General features: G+C 35.6%; 1 protein-coding gene across 1 annotated transcript; it reads left to right on the top strand.

Moving 5' to 3' along the window:
- Window positions 1–434: 434 nt before the first annotated feature.
- On the top strand, window positions 435–18,881 carry MINAR2 (membrane integral NOTCH2 associated receptor 2). The gene is made up of 3 exons (XM_032156525.1): window positions 435–599; window positions 14,204–14,431; window positions 18,702–18,881. The coding sequence occupies exons 1-3, from the start codon at window positions 435–437 to the stop codon at window positions 18,879–18,881; spliced, it is 573 nt and encodes a 190-aa protein (XP_032012416.1).
- Window positions 18,882–19,146: the final 265 nt, after the last annotated feature.

The following is a 19,146-nucleotide window of genomic DNA, read 5'->3' as shown; positions in this document are numbered from 1 at the left end:
CTCAAAGAGAAAAATCAAGCACCGTCTCCCTATACGTGACTGTTTCCTGTGCTCCGCATTGCGGGTTGTAACACAGATTCTGGCAGCCTTTATTCAAACAATAGTTTCCCTTAAATTGTTATTTCTAACTCTGAATGAAGAGACATTAAGTGCCACACATATCTAATTCTGTCATCCTATTAATTTTAATGAGTATAGCCCCATCTGTTTCGGTCAAGCACCCTCAATGTACGTGTGTGAGAAAGGTAGGGCAGTGTGCTGCTTTGTTTCTTTGTCCCCGTGCATTGATGTATCATTTCGAGAGCAGTGGCTGTGTGCAGCTGAGAGACCCGGTTTCAGATGCAGTCAGAGCATCCTCAGGCACATTAATAACGGAGTAGTCTGACAGGAGCAGCTTTGCCTATCTTTGTTTTCCACTGTAGGTGAAGGGAGACATGGATCTCTCTGTTTTGCCAAATAACAACCATCCTGACAAATTCCTGCAGCTTGACGTAAAGTCTTTAACGAGGAGCTCAGCTGTCCTTCAGGCCAGCCTGGCGAGGTTTCCGGGTGGAAATTATCCTGCTGCACAACACTGGCAAAACCTTGTCTACTCACAGGTAAGATCTAGGGGCACAAAAATATGGGGACGGAGGCTTGTTTCTTTCTCGCTATCTGCCATTTCACCATTTATGCAACAAGAAGCCTATAGGAAGAGTACAAGGTGGCTGCTCTGTCTTCCAACTTAGTCTTTCTCTCTTCGTTAACATTAGGAAATTTAATTTATTTATAAAATACATGGATTCTCTCATTCATTAATTCCCCTCCTAGCATTAGCTTCTCTGCCTATCCTCATTTTAGATTTCAGGTGGCCCTCATTTACTCCTTCCCTTCAATAATTTTCAAAATAATTGTTATATGCACAAATAAGACTTTGGGGGAAAAACTCCTGTCTCTATCTTTTGGTGTAATCTAAGCATAAAGCATCAGAAGTTTACATTGTGGGCATAAACAATCCTCTAAAACAGCTGGAGATCTTCCTTCTGCCTCCCTTAGACTAGCTCCCTTTCATAGCATACGCAGAAGACTTAGAGAACAGAACAATGGAAACCTAATTATCGAAGGGAAAAAAATACAGCGAACTCTCCACTTGAAAAAGTGCTAGCTATTATTGTAGATATCCTTATTTTCCACAGGTGTCCGTGTGGACAAGGAATACCAATTAGACCTTCAAACCCAGAGCAGGTTTTGTTTCTCTTTTCTTTTGCATGTTCCTTCTTTTTGCTGACCAAAAGAGAAGAATAAAACTGTGATGAGTTCCATCTGCTGGAGTAAACATAAAGGCCCTAACTGTTGCGCAGCTAATGAAACAGGAATAATCTTTGCTTTAAGACATGAAGGCTAATGGGGTTACGAGTTAGTCAATTTAGAAACAGGAAGAAGCATTTCATTACAGAACAGATGTGACTGACCTACAAACCCCTGCAAGTCATTAAATCCTTTGGAGTGGTTCAAATTCCCTGAACAGAAATTTGTTTTCTTTTAAGAACAGTTGCTACTCATGAGTCCTGGTGTAAAGTGACTCCTTTGTGGTATGTTTGTGGGCTCCTCGGGACCTTTATCATGAGATCATTCAAAATCAAGTACACTCAAATGATTATGTAAGTGTTTCCTCCACCTATAAGGATTTTAATTTATTTCCATTGTAAGGCAGCCTATTATGACAACTGGCATTTTTTGAATTTTGCATCAGTCACTTTGGTAATCCTCAAACCCTTCTGCCATTTCGTACCCAGCCATGTTGTTGTTGTTGTATTTGTAGGCGTTCTTTTTTTTAGTTTTAAATGAAATGAAATGAAATTGCTCCTTTTTCCTCCTTATTGTTTATATCACAGAACAAAATGATTCAAAAATCAGTTCAGAAAACTTGGCCCTTCTATGCTATGCAGTTTAGTCTAAGAAAACATATCCAATAAATTCCTTTGAGGTTGGAACACATTGATCTAACATCTTTTGTTTGGTACTGAAGTTGACCTATTTCCTTCATGTGAAACTTCACAGTTTAAAACTCTGTTGAATGTTGTTCCTAAACCTAAATGAAATGCAAATTTTTAAAAGGCAACTTTTTCTACAGGCCCCACTGGGTGGAAGTAGTTACTCAAAGAAAAACCAAAGAGGTACACTTCTGCTTCATAGGTCTTTGAATATGTGTTGTTAATCATTATAAACTTCAAATAAACTTGATTTAGTTATCCTTTTAGCCTAAGAAGAAATGTTAAATGACCTAGTAAAGGCCAGTGTACTAATTGGCCAATTATTAATGCATGGAGTGGAGAGGCAGGACATCAAGTACAAATACAGGTAATCAGGTAGATGTGGCACAAAATATGAGTAACAACAACAATATTCACCACTTCACTTTGCAATGCATCAGTAACTAATTCTCTTTTGGGGATAGATCTTAAAATCCATGATTGATATATTCATTGGATAAAACAATAAATGTCATAGAAATGGCCATATAGAAGTTTTAAATATTTGCCATGATACCACAATAGCATGCCATGAAAGAAGACACTGAATATGCAAGTATATTGAGGTGTTAGGCACACATAAGGTGGTGGCTACCAAATAGTTCTTAATTTAAAGCTCACACTCCATTGGGGAGTCAGTAAGTCAATGGGAAGAACATAGAATAAAGAAGTTACAAACTTGGTTTCTTATCTCAAATTCACAATAAACCAGTTTTGGAGACATCTATCACGGCCCTTAATTCATGCCTCAGTATTTCCACTTGCAGCATTAGGATAATATTTATTTCACATATTTCCTTAAAAGTGAGAGCAAATGAAATATGAAGTAAAAGCAATTGAGAGCCAGATTTTCCTATAAAAGATCAAGAATATGTATGGAAGTATGTACATATATATTGTTATTTATACCAGTATTTCAAAATGTATTGAAGTTATCCTTTCATTAGAATTTATTAGCAGATAATTCCATTTCCATTATTTTATAAATATTGTGGATGAAGGGGTGTGTGTATATGTGTGCACACATGCACGTGTGTGCACATAGTGGTTGAGGGGATGTACTCAATAAATATGTTAACCTGTGTGACTAAACCAAGCAGTAGATATAATACCACATGAAATCTACACGAACTCCAGAGTTGTGTCAACTGATCCTTTCATCTCACAACACACAAGTGCACGGTGTTTAGGATATAGATTACCTTATGGAATGGCAAAGCACTTAACCTGCAGTCATTACCTTCAAACTCGGGGTAACTCAGCAGTTAAAACAGAGATTCCCTAGATTTGAAATGTCACATTGAATTCTTAAATATTGGTATCATTTTATTATCAATGATGTATCATCTAGATTTTAAAATTCACTTTCCATTTGCAGAGGAAATTCTCCTGGCCATTGTTATATAAGCTAAAGCAATACCATTCAATCTATTTTTTTTGCTTTCTGAGACATAGTCTCACTCTGTCACCCAGGCTGGAGTGCAGTGGCACAATCTTGGTTCACTGCAACCTCTGCCTCCCAGATTCAAGCAACTCTTGTGCCTCAGCCTCCTGAGTATCTGGGATTACAAGCACCCACCACCACACCCGGCTAATTTTTTGTATTTTTAGTAGAGATGGGGTTTCGCCATGCTGGCCAGGCTGGCCTCGAACTCCTGCCTCAAGCTATCCATCCAACTTGGCCTCCCAAAGTGCTCGATTATAGGGATGAATCACCATGCCTGGCCTCAATCTAGGAAAATAAGCAGTGATGGTCTCAGTTGATTCAGTAACCAGGGACATTGTAATTCCCATCTATGCAGATACTCTGGTTTCCCATATTTGCAGAGAGTATACACAGATATTATTTGATTCTGTTATATTTATACTTCTCCTTAAATTCTTTCACCAGAGAAATAAAGAAGCTTCACAACAAATTTTATGTCAGTGCAATGAAGAAACATTCACCAAAATCTAATGTTTCTAATTGTTCAATTAATTTTGGGGATGTTTCTGATGAAGGCATTTAGAAATGTATTCCAAATATTTCTGCCAACCCCTTTATAAAACAAGTAATGAAAAAAGGCTGATTTTTTTAAATGTGATAAAATAACGTGTTTTTCAAACAACCCCATCAAAAAGTGGACGAAGGATATGAACAGACATTTCTCAAAAGAAGACATTTATGCAGCCAACAAACATCTGAAAAAAAGTTCATCATAACTGGTCATTAGAGAAATGCAAATCAAAACCACAATGAGATACCATCTCATGCCAGTTAGAATGGTGATCATTAAAAAGTCAGGAAGCAACAGATGCTGACGAAGATGTGTAGAAATAGGAATGCTTTCATACTGTTGGTGGGAATGTAAACTAGTTCAACCATTGTGGAAGACAATGTGGCGATTCCTCAAGGATCTAGAACTAGAAATACCATTTGACCCAGCAATCCCATTACTGGGTATATACCCAAAGGATTATAAATCATTCTACCATAAAGACACATGCACACGTGTGTTTGTTGAGTCACAACAGCAAACACTTGGAACAACCCAAATGTCCTTCAATGATAGAGTGGATAAAGAAAATGTGGCACATATACACCATGGAATACTATGCAGCCATAAAAAAGGACGAGTTCATGTCCTTTGCAGGGACATGGATGAAGCTGGAAACCATCATTCTCAGCAAACTATCACAAGAACAGAAAACCAAACACCGCATGTTCTCACTCATAATAGGAAGCTGAACAATGAGAACACGCGCACACAGGGAGGGGAATATCACACATCAGGACCTGTCTGGGGTTTGGGGGCAAGGGGAGGGATAACATTAGGACAAATACCTAATGCATGCAGGGCTTAAAACCTAGATGATGGGTTGATGGGTGCAGCAAACCACCATGGCACATGTATACCTATGTAACAAACCTGCACGTTCTGTACATGTATCCCAGAACTTAAAGTATAATTAAAAAAAAATCAAATGTCAAGAAAGAAAAATGTGTGTCTCTTTTTTTTTTTCCATTTATTGTGGTGGGCCTTAATTTTCTAATTAGCAGTTGCACATCAGAATATTTTCAGACTAACTCCTTTGTTATATCTTTTCCTGGCTTCTATCACATCAGTTTCAGAATCAAGGAGCACTCCAGATTAAACCTGTGAGATGGAGGGAAAGGCTAAGGGTGAAAGGCTGCTCTTCCATTGATTTCTAGACAATATCATTTACTGAATTTATTTCCTAATCACCTTTCTGCACTCTTTTTCAATCCAATCACACTCTTTTTTCCCATAAATTTCAATGTCTTTCCTTTTTATCATGAGTTTTTTTTGTGTGTATAATTGTATTTCTTCTGTCTCTGAACACACGTCATGCCTTCCTAAGACTGTCTCTATTTTCAATCTTCCATTTATTATTTTGAAAAAAACAGTGCTGCGGCCGGGTGCCATGGGTCATGCTGTAATCCCAGCACTTTGGGAGGCTGAGGCGGGCAGATCGCTTGAGGCCACGAGTTCAAGGTCAGCCTGGCCAACATGGCAAAACCCGATCTATACTAAAAATACAAAAATTAGCCTCATGTGGTGGCATGGCCTGTAATCCCAGCTACTCAGGAGGTTGAGGCATGAGAAACGCTTGAAGCTGGAAGGCAGAGGTTGCAGTTAGCCAAGATCACGCCACTGCATTCTAGCCCAGGCAACAGAGCAAGACTGTGTTTCAAAAAAAAAAAAAAAAAAAAAAAGTCCCAGCACTTTGGGAGGCCGAGGCAGGTGGATCACCAGGTCAGGAGTTCGAGACCAGCCTGGCCAACATGGTGAAACCCCGTCTCTATTAAAGATATAAAAAATTAGCTGGACTTGCTGGCATGCACCTGCAATCCCAGCTACTCGGGAGGCTGAGGCTGGAGAATCGCTTTAACCGGGGAGGGTGTGATTGCAGTGAGCCAAGATCGCGCCATTGTACTCCAGCCTGGGTGACAGGGTGGGACTCCGTTGAAAGAGAGAGAGAGAGAGAGAGAAAGGAAGGAAGGAAGGAAAGAAGGAAGGAAGGAAGGAAGGAAGGAAGGAAGGAAGGAAGGAAGGAAGGAAGGAAGGAGAAAAAGAGAGAAAGAAAGAGAAAGGAAAGAGAGAGAGAAAGAAGAAAGAAAGAAAGAAAGAAAGAAAGAAAGAAAGAAAGAAAGAAAGAAAGAAAGAAAGAAAGAAAGAAAAGAAAAGAAAGAGAGAAAGAAAGAAAAGAACAGTGCTGCACAATACAATAATTTCTCCTTTCTAAGCTTAAATTGGCTGACAATGTGGTACTTCGCAGGTGCTTATATTATCTAGGAAGTAGATTGATAGCATCATCAAGTTCTTCAGGGTACCAAGTTATACTAATTTATAGGATTAGGGAATTGGCCATGGATGGTATATTTCCAAAAACAACACCCAAATTGCTACACCAAACTGTTCTTAGTTGAGACCCAAATGTCTCTGGCATGAAAGCCTATATTGAAGGTACCTTGTATGTTATAATACCACCCGTGAGCACCAAGAGCCCTGGTTATCTGCAGGGAAAGGCAGGACATAAGGTTTCAGAGAAGCCTGAATCACACCATGGAGGGTCCATGGGCTTTGTCTAAGATTTTGAATTTTATCCTGAAAATTTTGAAGAATCAGTGAAAAATTTAAGCAGAAGAATGACACAATCAAATATGTTCTTTATAAAGCTTTCCATTCTAGCAATTTAAAACAAAAATTTTGTGTTCACAGAAGAGCTGATTTTCTGAGAAAGTTTATGTGCTGACACATGAAATACACACAAAATGCCTTCTTTTCACTAAGATTATGATAACGATTACACTGAATGCATAGATTAAAATGGAGAAAACAGAAATCTTTATGACCTTGATTCTCTCAATCCATGAACATGATGTATCGTTTTATTTATTCAGTTCTTCATATTGCCTTTGATAATATCTTGTAATTCTCCACAAAAAACTATTCCATATAATTTGTTAGGTTTATATCTAAATGCTTATATTATTTTTCTCTTGATAATAGTACCTTCTAAGTCATGTTTTATAATAGAGCATTACTCATGCTTACTATTGATCATTATATACTGATTTTGAATCCAGAAAGTGTGTTAAAATCTCTTATTTTGCCCATAAACATCCCTGTAGATAATCATGTCATCTGCTATTTGTTTATTTATAACCCTATTTTTTTATTTACTTATGTTTCTATTCTTTTTGCATTGCTTTGAGCTTCCACTGCAAAATTATACGGACATTGTGATTACTAGCATCCTTTTATTAATTCTGAAACTAAAATAAGTATTTCTAATATTAAACCATTAAGTAAACTTTGTTCTGTAAGTTTGGGGCCCATTCCCTTAATTAGCTTAAGAAAATTTTCTACTAGTTCTAGTTCACTAACAGTGTTTGCCTTAAATGTGTTTGAATATTTTGAAAGTCTTTTGCTGACCTATTGTAAAATTTAATGTTTTTTTCCTGTTAATGTGGTAAATTTCATTAATATTCTAATATTAAACCATCCTGTTGGCATAACATCTTTCCCTGGTAAAAATCTGTTTTATCTTGTTACATATAATTTGTACATATTGTAGGATTCTGTTCAGCAATATTGCATTTATAATTTTGCGTTTATGTGTATAAGAGAAATTGGCTTATACTTTTCTTTTACTTACTGCCCTCATCTGAAGTTTATACTAACTTCAAAAGTGAGCTGGGAATGGTTGCTTTTCCTATTTTCTGGAAGAATTTGACTAAGAAATTATGTATTTTGAGAATGGTAGAAGTTGACTGCAAAACCCTCTGACCTGCTATTCTTAAACGTGTGTGTTTGGAGGAGGTTTAAAACTATTGATTCGACTAGTCAAATTATCACAGATTTGTTAATTTTTTTTTAGTTTTTCTTAAATAAGTTTGGTAAGTTATATTATGTAAGAAATTGTCCGACTGCACATAAATGTTTAAAGTCGCTCAGTTTATTTTCTGATTGTTTCTTAATCTCTGCTGTGTCTCTTGTCAAGTTCCCTTTACATTCCTAACTGGGTGGATTTGTGTCTCTATTATTTTTCTTGAGCAGTATTGCCAGAGATATTTTTTTCTTTCCTTTTTCTTTAATTCTTACAGGTATTACATTATATATACATGATTATAACAGTTTACCACTGTCAACATTTTACCAGCTTGAATGAGTACAGCAATCATATCTCCTATATGTCCCATTACCCTCTCCCACTTATAATCATCTTAAATATTTCCTCTACATTCTTTGAGGATCATATTAAACAGTTATAATTTTTACTTCCACTATCAAAGATACTTTAGAAAACTTGAGAAGAAAAGTCTACTGTATTTACCCAAATTTTTGCTCTTATGTCCTTTATTCATTCCTGATATTCCAAAATTTCTTCATTTATCAGTTCCTTTCTGTTTAGAGAACTTCCTTTAGCTATTCTTTTAGGGTAGATCCACTGGCAAAAAATTCTGCTAGTTTTCTTTCATCTGAAAATGTCCTGATTTCTCCTTCATTCTTGAAGGAAATATCACTGATTACAGAGTTCTGGGTTGACAATTCTTTTCTTCAGCACTTGGAAAATGTTGTGTACCTTCCTTCTGGCCTTCCTGATTTCTGATAGGAAATCTACTGTCATGGGAACTGTTTTTCCCCTGTAAGCAATGAATGACTTCTGTCTGGCTGCTTTCAAGATTTTTTTCTTTGTCTTTAGTTTTCAGAAGTTTGAATATTATGCATCATGCTGTGGATTTCTTTGGATTTCTCCTGTTTGGTGTTCTCTTATCTTCTTGAATTTGTATGTTTATGTTGTTTGCCAAATTTGGGATATTTTCAGCCATTATTATTTTTTTTTAATTATTATACTTTAGGTTTTAGGGTACATGTGCACAATGTGCAGGTTTGTTACATATGTATCCATGTGCCATGTTGGTTTGCTGCACCCATTAACTCATCATTTAGCATTAGGTATATCTCCTAATGCTGTCCCTTCCCCCTCCCCCCACCCCACAACAGTCCCCAGAGTGTGATGTTCCCCTTCCTGTGTCCATGAGTTCTCATTGTTCAATTCCCACCTATGAGTGAGAACATGCGGTGTTTGGTTTTTTGTCCTTGCGAGTTTACTGAGAATGATGTTTTCCAGTTTCATCCATGTCTCTATAAAGGACATGAACTCATCATTTTTTATGGCTGCATAGTATTCCATGGTGTATATGTGCCACATTTTCTTAATCCAATCTATCGTTGTTGGACATTTGGGTTGGTTCCAAGTCTTTGCTATTGTGAATAGTGCCGCAATAAACATACATGTGCATGTGTCTTTATAGCAGCATGATTTGTAGTCCTTTGGGTATATACCCAGTAATGGGATAGCTGGGTCAAATGGTATTTCTAGTTCTAGATCCCTGAGGAATCGCCACACTGACTTCCACAATGATTGAACTAGTTTACAGTCCCACCAACAGTGTAAAAGTGTTCCTACTTCTCCACATCCTCTCCAGCACCTGTTGTTTCCTGACTTTTTAATGATGGCCATTCTAACTGGTGTGAGGTGGTATCTTTTAAATGTGTTTTTCCAAAGAAATAGCTTTCAACTTTGTTTATCTTCTCCATTGTATATATTTATTCTCTTTAATATGTGTTGATTCTGTCTTTACATTTATGATTTCATTTTGACTGTTATATTTATTCAATGGCTTTATTTTTAAGACTTTGAATTCAATGCTTAATACCTCATTAATTTTCTCATTCTGCCTTATAATGCAAGTATATATGCCCACAATATTCTCTCGAAATACCATTTCAGATCCAGCCAACAATTTTGTAATGTAGCGTTTCTCACTTTCATTCTGTCCTAAATTTTAAAATGTTTATTATTATTTCTTTGAAATATATTTTTAAATGTCAGCAGAATGTGTTATTTTATGTTTTTGATAATGATTTCTAGATTTATAACTAAGTTGTCAATGGTCGAAAAGCATGGTCCATGTAATATTGAATCTTTGAAATTTGTTTTGGAATTTAACATGCTAACAATTTTATAAAATTTTCAGTGTATTTTTTAAAATGAATATTTTCAATTGTTTAATAAAGACATCCATATATGTCACTTGAACAAACCTTTTGATTTTATGGTTCACATCTTCTTTATTCTTTTTTTTTCCATAAGTTATTGAGGTACAGGTGGTATCTGGTTACATAAGTAAGTTCTTTAGTGGTGATTTATGAGATTTTGGTGCACCCATCACCCAAGCAGTATACACTGCACCGTATTGGTACTCTTCTATCCTTCACCTCCTCCCACTCTTCCCGCCAAGTTCTGAAAGTCCATTGCATCATTCTTATGCCTTTGTGTCCTCACAGCCTAGCTCCCACATATCAGTGAGAACATACGATGTTTGGTTTTCCATTCCTGAGTTACTTCACTTAGAATAATAGTCTCCAATCTCATCCAGCTTCTTTATTCTTAATGATTGTTTTGCATGCTTGAGAAAAATTACATGTTTAAATTTCTCTGTGTAATAATTTTAAGTTTTGTTTTATAAATGTTGAGACTATTTTATTAGATGCATACAAGTTTAGAATGATAATATTTTACTAATGTTAACTAACTTTATTCATTTTCTAGCAACATGCTTTATATCTAGCAAAGCTTTTGAGCATGTCTATTTTGTCTCCAAGGATCTTGCCAGGAATTTTACTGGTCAAGCTTGAGTTTCATTAGGTTTGCTGAGCATCTAGTAAGGATTTACCACAGTAAAAAAAAAAAAAATACACACACAAACATATATGTTTATACACACATCTATAAACATATGTGTGTATATTTATATATAATGGTATACGAATATATTATATATGCCATATGTATCACCTAACATATATATATATATATATATCATCACATATGTATAATCATCTTCTGCTATATAGAGCACATTCATAAGAGTCCTGAGATGTGCATAGTGTCACAAAAAAAGAAAGTCAGCCAAAATCTTGTGAAAGATTTCAAGGGCCAGGCTTGGAAGTGGTCTTTCATCCACATGTCAATGGACATAAAACATGTGGCCCCAATATAAAATCAAAAACAGACTGGGAAGGGCAGATATCCTCTGTGCTTAGGAAGTGGAAACAAAATTAGTGAGCATTTAGTGAGTCACAACACCCAGTTCTCATTGTTTATATTTGCCTAGTTTAAATTTTTATATTTTTTTACTCTAATTCTTTCTGAATCTTTATATTTTAGGCATTTCTGTTGTAAATATTTTATAATTTAATTCATTTTTTAAAATCTGATCTGACAATCTCTGTCATTGCAATAGGGAGTTTATTCCATGTGCATTTAATGTGATTATTTATAATTGTTTTTCTGTGTTTCTGAGATTTTCCACCTGTATTCTTTTTTTGTAGTCTTTTTAAAGATTGTTTAGTCTTCATCTTTTTCCTACTGCTCTGGTGACTTAGAAGCTGTACATTCTTTCTCTACTTGTTAGTAATATCTCTATCTCCTCACTGAAATTGTTTCTTAAAATTTTCTAATAAAAAATGTGTGTTAAACTTACTGTACTCCAGTGTATTCACTTCTCTTACTTTAAAATTCACAAATTAGTGATTATTACTATCATCTCTATTTCACCTAAATCAATGCTTGCCTGGATTCACACACACATTTATCTATTTTTTTGCTTTCTGTCTTTCTTTCTCTCTCACATTTCTCTTGTATCTTAAATGTCCGTTATCAACTTTCTTCTTCCTGAATTACATTTTTAGAGTTTTTACAATAAACTATTAACTTTCTACACTTAATTTTCTTTGTTCAAAAATGCCTTCTCACTCTCTTTATTGAATTATAGTTTACTTCACATAGAGTATATAATGATTAAAGTGTATACATGATAAATGAACAAGTTATGCTTAATACAGAAAAGCCTAGGTAAGCTTTGAAGTGTTACCTTTTTTAAATAAATATTTTAAAAGGTAATTTATTTTAGTGCCCAAGTAATTAAAATAGTTGAATTACTGTTGAGTTTTCCTCTGGTAAATGTATTCTTTTTTTTTTTTCTTTCTTGTGCAGTAGAGTGAAGGGTTTTTTGTTATTCATGTTCTGAAAGTTATTTAAAAAATTTATCAAGATACAAATAAAAGCTCAACCAAAATCAGTATTGCTTATTTTGTGATTAAATTCATAATAAATTTATACTATTAATTTTCCTTCGCCTCTCAGACATAAATTCACATGCAGTGCAAAAATAAATAGTACTATGCTCTATAATACACCTCACAACTTTCAAAAATATCATCTAGAAATAAGGGTTTGAATGTTCTTTTAAAATATATCTCTGAGTATTTCGCTATTTTTACACATTAGATTTTCCAAGTCTATATACACTGTAATAGAGTGTGTACTTTTTTTCTTGATCTCCCCAAAACTGTATTTTCATTTATAGATCTTATTTAAGAAACTTAACCAACAGTGTAGAAGACAATCTGACAAACCCAATTTGTCAGTGTCAGGAGAATTATCCCTCTTCAGAGGTGATCAAAGATGCCTAGCCTTGAAGAAAAAAAAAATTAAGTAAAAATTATACTAAGCTCATACCATTTAAATTTCTTATCAAATTACTTTTTGCTCAATTCAGAAACATTACTTTTGAAGCAGTCTATCTTTGAGATAAATGCTAAGCCAAGAAGATTTATTATTTCATTGCAAACTTCAGTTTTACAGAATATAAGTTGACTTTGAGCAGACCAAGGACCTATTAAAGTCGGAGAGGGTTCTGCAAGTTGAGCTCTAAGTATGTGAAAAATGCATGGATTAAGAAAATTAGGGAAATCCAACACCGAAGAGAACGGGAATGGTTTTATCTAGATTATTTTTTTTCCTGCTAGCCATTTCAGAAGGAAACTACATTTAACAGTTTCCAACTTTAGCTTATATAAATTAATGTTACCTATATACACCAATAAATGTTGACAGCATCAGAGTATTGATAATCATAAATATGACTCAGAAGCATAAAATTCCTATTAAATGTTCTCTGTTTTGGGTGTCTAAAATACATGAGATACATTTACTGAAAAATATCTGTAAATTAAGGAAATGAGCCACTTCTTTTTAAAGATTAAAGATTATCCAAAATTAACTTATATGAAATCCCTCTCTTGATGTCCCATGACAAATGAAACATGACTCTATAAGCTTTTTGATTCTTCTTAATTTGTATTTGACCAATGAACAAATTTTAATTTCCAAAATGAACAAATTTTTAATTTCTACCTTCATGATAGCTTGATATACTTAAAAAGAAAACAAAACAAAGTAAAAATCTGAAGGTCAAGCCAGACACAGAAAAGCACACATTATATGATTTTATTTAGAGAAAATATGAGATGAGTCAAAACTAATCTATGCTGTTAGAATTTGGGTGCTATTACAGTTATGCTTTGGGCAGGGGCAGGGAGGGTGACTTGAAAGGAGCATGAGGTGTGTTAGTAATGTCATATTTCTAGGTCTGGATGTTGAATCTTGAGTTTGTTTGGTTTGCAAGAATTCACAGAGCTATGTATTTATATATATGAATATTATGCTTCAATTTAAAAAGTGTTTAAAAACCAGAAAATCAGTATTAGAGCTATGTAACAGCCAGTCTTTACACACACAGATGCTAAATTACATGTACAGTGCTAAGTTAGCTTAAACCTCAAAGCTGTCTGAAATGGGAACCATGATAGTATTTGTGAAAGTCGAGGCATATCTCTAAAATGTCTTTTAATTTTGACTTTGCTGGATTAGCATAGCAATATTAAATACTATTTTAATAAGTCATGGAATATAAAAATAGAGATAAGTAAAATGTCATTAAATCTCAACGCAAATAACCTGAGAAAAGTTGGCTTTGTTCAGAATTCTACTATTTGAACTAGAGAGTAAACAAGGCTCTTTCTCTGTAGTTATAAAATAGCATTTTAATGAATGATTACTAAAGCTGTTCAAGATCACACACAAAGAAAAAACTCAATTGATGTTCGAATTCTAGGTCAAAAGAAACCCTAGAATCCTTTTCTCATTCATTGTCCTAATCTGTTGGGTTTCTGCACAAAATCAGCACATTATCAGGCACAGTTATCTCACATTGCATTCCCTACTATCAGAAGGCCCGTTGCTAAGAGATGCCTTGTTTCTTTGCCTCTTAGAGGGAAAAGAAGAATATTGCTGCTCGACGAATTAGGGGATCCAGTGCAGACAGCCTTCTCACTGCTGATAGCCCCCCACCATCCATGTCATCAGTTATGAAGAATAACCCACTCTATGGTGACCTAAGTTTGGAGGAAGCTATGGAAGAAAGAAAAAAGAACCCATCATGGACCATTGAGGAATATGACAAACGTTCCCTGCACACAAACCTCTCTGGACATCTGAAGGTACTCATGACTAAGAGTCAACCTCTTCAACTGATAAGGGAGATCAGTCAAATAATCCTAAAAGAAAGCAATATTGAAGTAACAAGTACTCTTCACTAGGTGCAGAATCTCTAGATTTCAGAGCATTTGGGCTCTTGGCTTTTCTTTCTCCCTCCTAGTCAGTATTTGTGTTTATTTGTTTTGAGTTTTACAGTTTCAATGGTTACTGGCAACTGTATAGTGTAGAGAAGAAAAAAACCATGTGGTACAGAACAAAGGTTTTCCAGGAGGGTAGAAGGTTTATTGAAAATTAATTTGCAAGATTACATTTTCTGTTAGTTTGTAAACATTTATGTTCATGAAGACTTAAGAGCGGATTTCCTAGTCTACGTTTATTCAAAAATATTTATTAAGTGTTCAGTGTTAGGCACTGTGCAAGGAACTTCTCATCAAAGATGATTTTATCTCAGCCCTCTCAGTGATTTAGGATTGCAGATTTACATTTTGGTCATTTTCCTGTGTCTCAGTAACAAAACAAGACAAAAACATTTCAACACAGGAAAAGTATGCAATGAACTCATTCACCCAGCTTAAACCCAACTTAAGTTTTTCTTTCTTTCTTTGTCCCCACTCGTGTCAACCCATCACATGAAAAACTTCAAAATACCTGAAAAGCAAGGAAGCAGCCCTCTGTTTTCTGAATGGACTGGATTCCTACCCAGCCTTGTCTTGCCTCCACCTGCCCTAGGCCAGGAAGGCCTGCCATTTTCCAAGTACATACCCTTCATTTAAAAATGTTTATCTAAGCTAAGCCCCATACCTTAAGCACTGGAGAATTTTTTTTCTTTTTTTGAAGAGGACAGCATCCTGTCTCCTTGAATCCTACTCACACTTTTTACAATTTCAAATATGTGCTGCTCAAAAGACCCACTGTCCAGATTCTTTGAAGTTTCTTAATCTCTCAGTAGATTGTATCTCCTCCTTTATGTAGCCCATTTTCCAGAGAAGTTTACATAACAGATGCTCTCCACAGAAACAATAATCTTGTGTCTCTTTTTCCTTCTTTCTTTAAATTTTGCATTCCTTACCAAGCCTTAAGGACATCTAAAAAGTCACCCCTACTATTAGAAAAAAAAAAGTACTGATTTATTTTACAAACATTTCTTGACTGTATGTTAGGGCCTCTTCCTTTTGCTGTTTACATGCAAAATAAGGGAACTATGGAGGTGAATGTTCCTGTCCCTACTCTCAAAAAGTTGATCTAACTGAGCAAATTAACAGACAATAACTATAGAACAAGATAAAGGAAGCTAGCAGTAATAGTAACAGAAAGTGCCATGCAGTGTTCTGACTCATAAGTGGGAGTTGAACAATGAGAACACATGGACACAGGGAGGGGAACAACACACTCTGGGGCCTGTGAGGGGTGGGAGGCAAGAGGAAGGAGAACATCAGGACAAATATCTAATGCATGCGGGACTTAAAACCTAGTTGACGGGTTCATAGGTGCAGCAAACCACCGTGGCACAGCTATAACTATGTAACAAACCTGCACATTCTGCACATGTATCCCATAACTTAGAGTAAAAAAAAAAATCTGTACCCCAAATTCTCAGGATACTCTTTACCTTTATAGAAACTTGTACATGTAACCCTGAAGCTAAAATAAAAGTTCATCAAAAAAGAAAACAAAATGCCTTTTCCCTCACATTTGCCAATACTGGTTGTTTTTCAAATAAATCATCAATGATTGGAAAAAATGGTAACACATTGTTTGCTGATTTTCATTTTTCTGATTGCCAGGCAAGGCTGAATATTCTAGTAAAAGTATAAAACTTGTTCACTATAAAAGCCCAAATTAGGATTAGTGCGATAGCACGTAATTATCTCCTGTTCAATGTTGCCATAGACTTACCTATGATACTCTTCATTCTCCATCCCAGGAAACTGCTGATTTTCAGGTTTTCTGCTCTTTCTTTGTAGAATTAGTCCATCATCACCATTGCCAGCAGCAGCACAATCAGTCAAGTTTTCTGATAATCCCATGTTATTACTTCCGTGCTTCTTTATTTCTTCTTCAACCTTGAGTGGAAGTTTGATATTAAGAATGGTTATTACTTTATACAATAAAAAGAAGTTTTGTTTCACTGAAAAAAATAAATAAAAATCAAAAAGACAAAGTGCCTGTAGCAAAGGAAGGGGGCACAAGTCACATTTGATTACAAAAGGACTTCATGAAAAAGTAAACTTGTTATGGGCTTGAAGGATGTATAGGATTCCAAAAGGTATAGAAGGTTTGCCTAAGTGGGAAGGCTCTTTTGTCAGGAGTAGCAAGAGCAAACGCAGAAATATACGAGCTACAGGTTAAGTAATAGAATAATGAGAAAATAAGGCTAGAAAATAAAGCTAAAAAATACTTGAATGTTACACTTAGGAAACTGAATATTATTGTCAATAGGAGTAATTTTTAAGCTGGACAATTATATGAGTTATGTTTAGGAAGAATGAGCCATAAATACAATAAGTGCCATGTTTTACTACAATAAGGACCTGCTCCCTCCCTCACCCAGTCCTCTGTGTACACTCTCACTCTCCCTAAAGCAGTGGACTCTGAGGTCTGAGACCTGTTTTACTGGCCTCATAAGGTTATTCGTCAGCACTAACTTTGTGAGAGAAGCTTCTGGAAGCCATAACTTTTGTTTTCATTAAAATTTCTTCTTATACTTCATTAATTCAACTTTCATCTTCACCCTTGTCTATATCTCATGGAGCCCCTAACTTATTTTCTGAAATCTTGACACCACTTTTAGGCTATAAACCCAAGTCCTTGTGGTCACTCCCATTTTTCTACATTGGTAAGAGTTTATAAGCCAGAAAAGAGGAAAGAAATCCATATTTAATTACAAAGGAAAGCTAGAAGTAGAATGTGACAAAATAGTCTCTATTAGTGAAGCTCTTAATGGAGAACAGAGGCATTAAACTTACAAAGTGCAGGCATCTGATTAGGACACAAAATGAAGGATAGGCATGAAGTAGACGAGGATTTTTACATCATTATCCTTCTTCACAGATCATCCATATTTTATTTTAACATTTTAGCATTTATAAAACTAAGAAGTTCAAACTAGTACTAGGGTAATGGGAGAATTATATTGCCATCATCAGAATCTATCCTCGTTTTCTATTAATACATGCATGCACATTCCTCTCCTAGCAGTGCGCCTGGAAGCCTGAAGCTAGTTCATTGACCCCTGAGGCTGATAAAGAAAACTTGCTGTGCCACATTTCAGCTGACTTTAAGTCTCCTGAGACTGGAGAGGCAAAGAGAGGGTAGGCAGTCCACTGTAAGCCATTACAGTAAAGCAGGTGAAATATAATGAAGCATGAAGTAGGTTTGTGAAAGCAGAGATGGAGTATTCATTGTAAATGTGTTGTATATAAGGCATAGAGACCAAATCTACAGCACCAAAACATAGCAAGAGATGTAACAGGAAAAAAATGTATTTTTATAAATGTGTGGACAATAGGCTTTGCAGGTGATTTATCAGGTACAGGAGATCAGGTTGACTTGATAATTCTATGGGCCTGGAAGGAAAGAAGAAGTCTGTGAAAGAAAGAGAGACATGGGGAATAAATAAGAGCTGATGTAGGGAGGAATATAATGGGTCCTTTTTTCAGGAGGTCAAACAAAGTTTCTGCATGCCAGACATGTGGCATCCCTCTACAAGGAAAATCAGCGGGTCAAGAGTAATGGAAAAGACTCCTGACTTTTAGTCCTACTACTTCCATGAAAGTCAGCTTCCAGATTTACTGAAAACCCCACCAAGCATGTTTATTCCTGCCATGCAGACAAAATCAAACCTCAAAGGTTCATCTAAAGCAAAGAATTTTCATTTTATTTCAACTTACTATGCTGAATTACGTGCACTATTTATAGGATGTAAGGAACACTAAATTGGCTACAACATGATAGAAACACCATTGTGTTTCTGACCCTCTAATGTGAGCAATTTAATTAAAGAATCATGAAGGCCTCCTAATTAATTCTGATGCAGACCTACAAATTGGAACTGCAGGGATTCCTTGTCAGCCAGGAAACTGTAGCTGAATTTTTATGCTATTCAAGGAAGGCTCATACCACTCATGTGAGCCATGACCTTGAAGCCTTGCCCAGGACAGAGTGAATATGGACCATCAGTCCCCATGACAGTGTCTTGTTCTGCAATCTCAATTAATTTGTAACACTGACTGCTTACTGATTAATCATATTCTCCATGTAATTTTCTTTTAGGAAAATCCTAATGACCTGCGGTTTTGGTTGGGAGACATGTACACTCCAGGTTTTGACACTTTATTGAAAAAGGAGGAGAAACAAGAGAAGCATTCAAAATTCTGTCGTATGGGTCTGATTTTACTTGTCATTATCTCCATCTTGGTTATCATAGTGACTATTATTACTTTTTTCACCTGAGGAAACTGCAACAGTCAGAGCTACTTTAAATTTCCTAAAAATTTTTCTGATAAACATTTGAAACCCCCCCCAATAACAAAAAAAATGTACATGCAGTGTGAATGGATTGTTGATTGCATTATTACATGTAATTGTCCTGAAGAATGTGAATGTCGGGCATGGTATGCTGGCTTCTCCACTTTGTTCTATAAAAGCTTTGTAAAAGCGCCAGCCTGAACTTTGTCCTTTGGAAAGCAGGAATTCTGAGGACCATAATCACAGAATA

Source organism: Hylobates moloch, unplaced genomic scaffold (genome assembly GCF_009828535.3).
Source record: "Hylobates moloch isolate HMO894 unplaced genomic scaffold, HMol_V3 SCAFFOLD_6, whole genome shotgun sequence".
Classification (NCBI taxonomy): domain Eukaryota; kingdom Metazoa; phylum Chordata; class Mammalia; order Primates; family Hylobatidae; genus Hylobates; species Hylobates moloch.
This window is presented reverse-complemented; position numbering and strand designations above follow the sequence as displayed.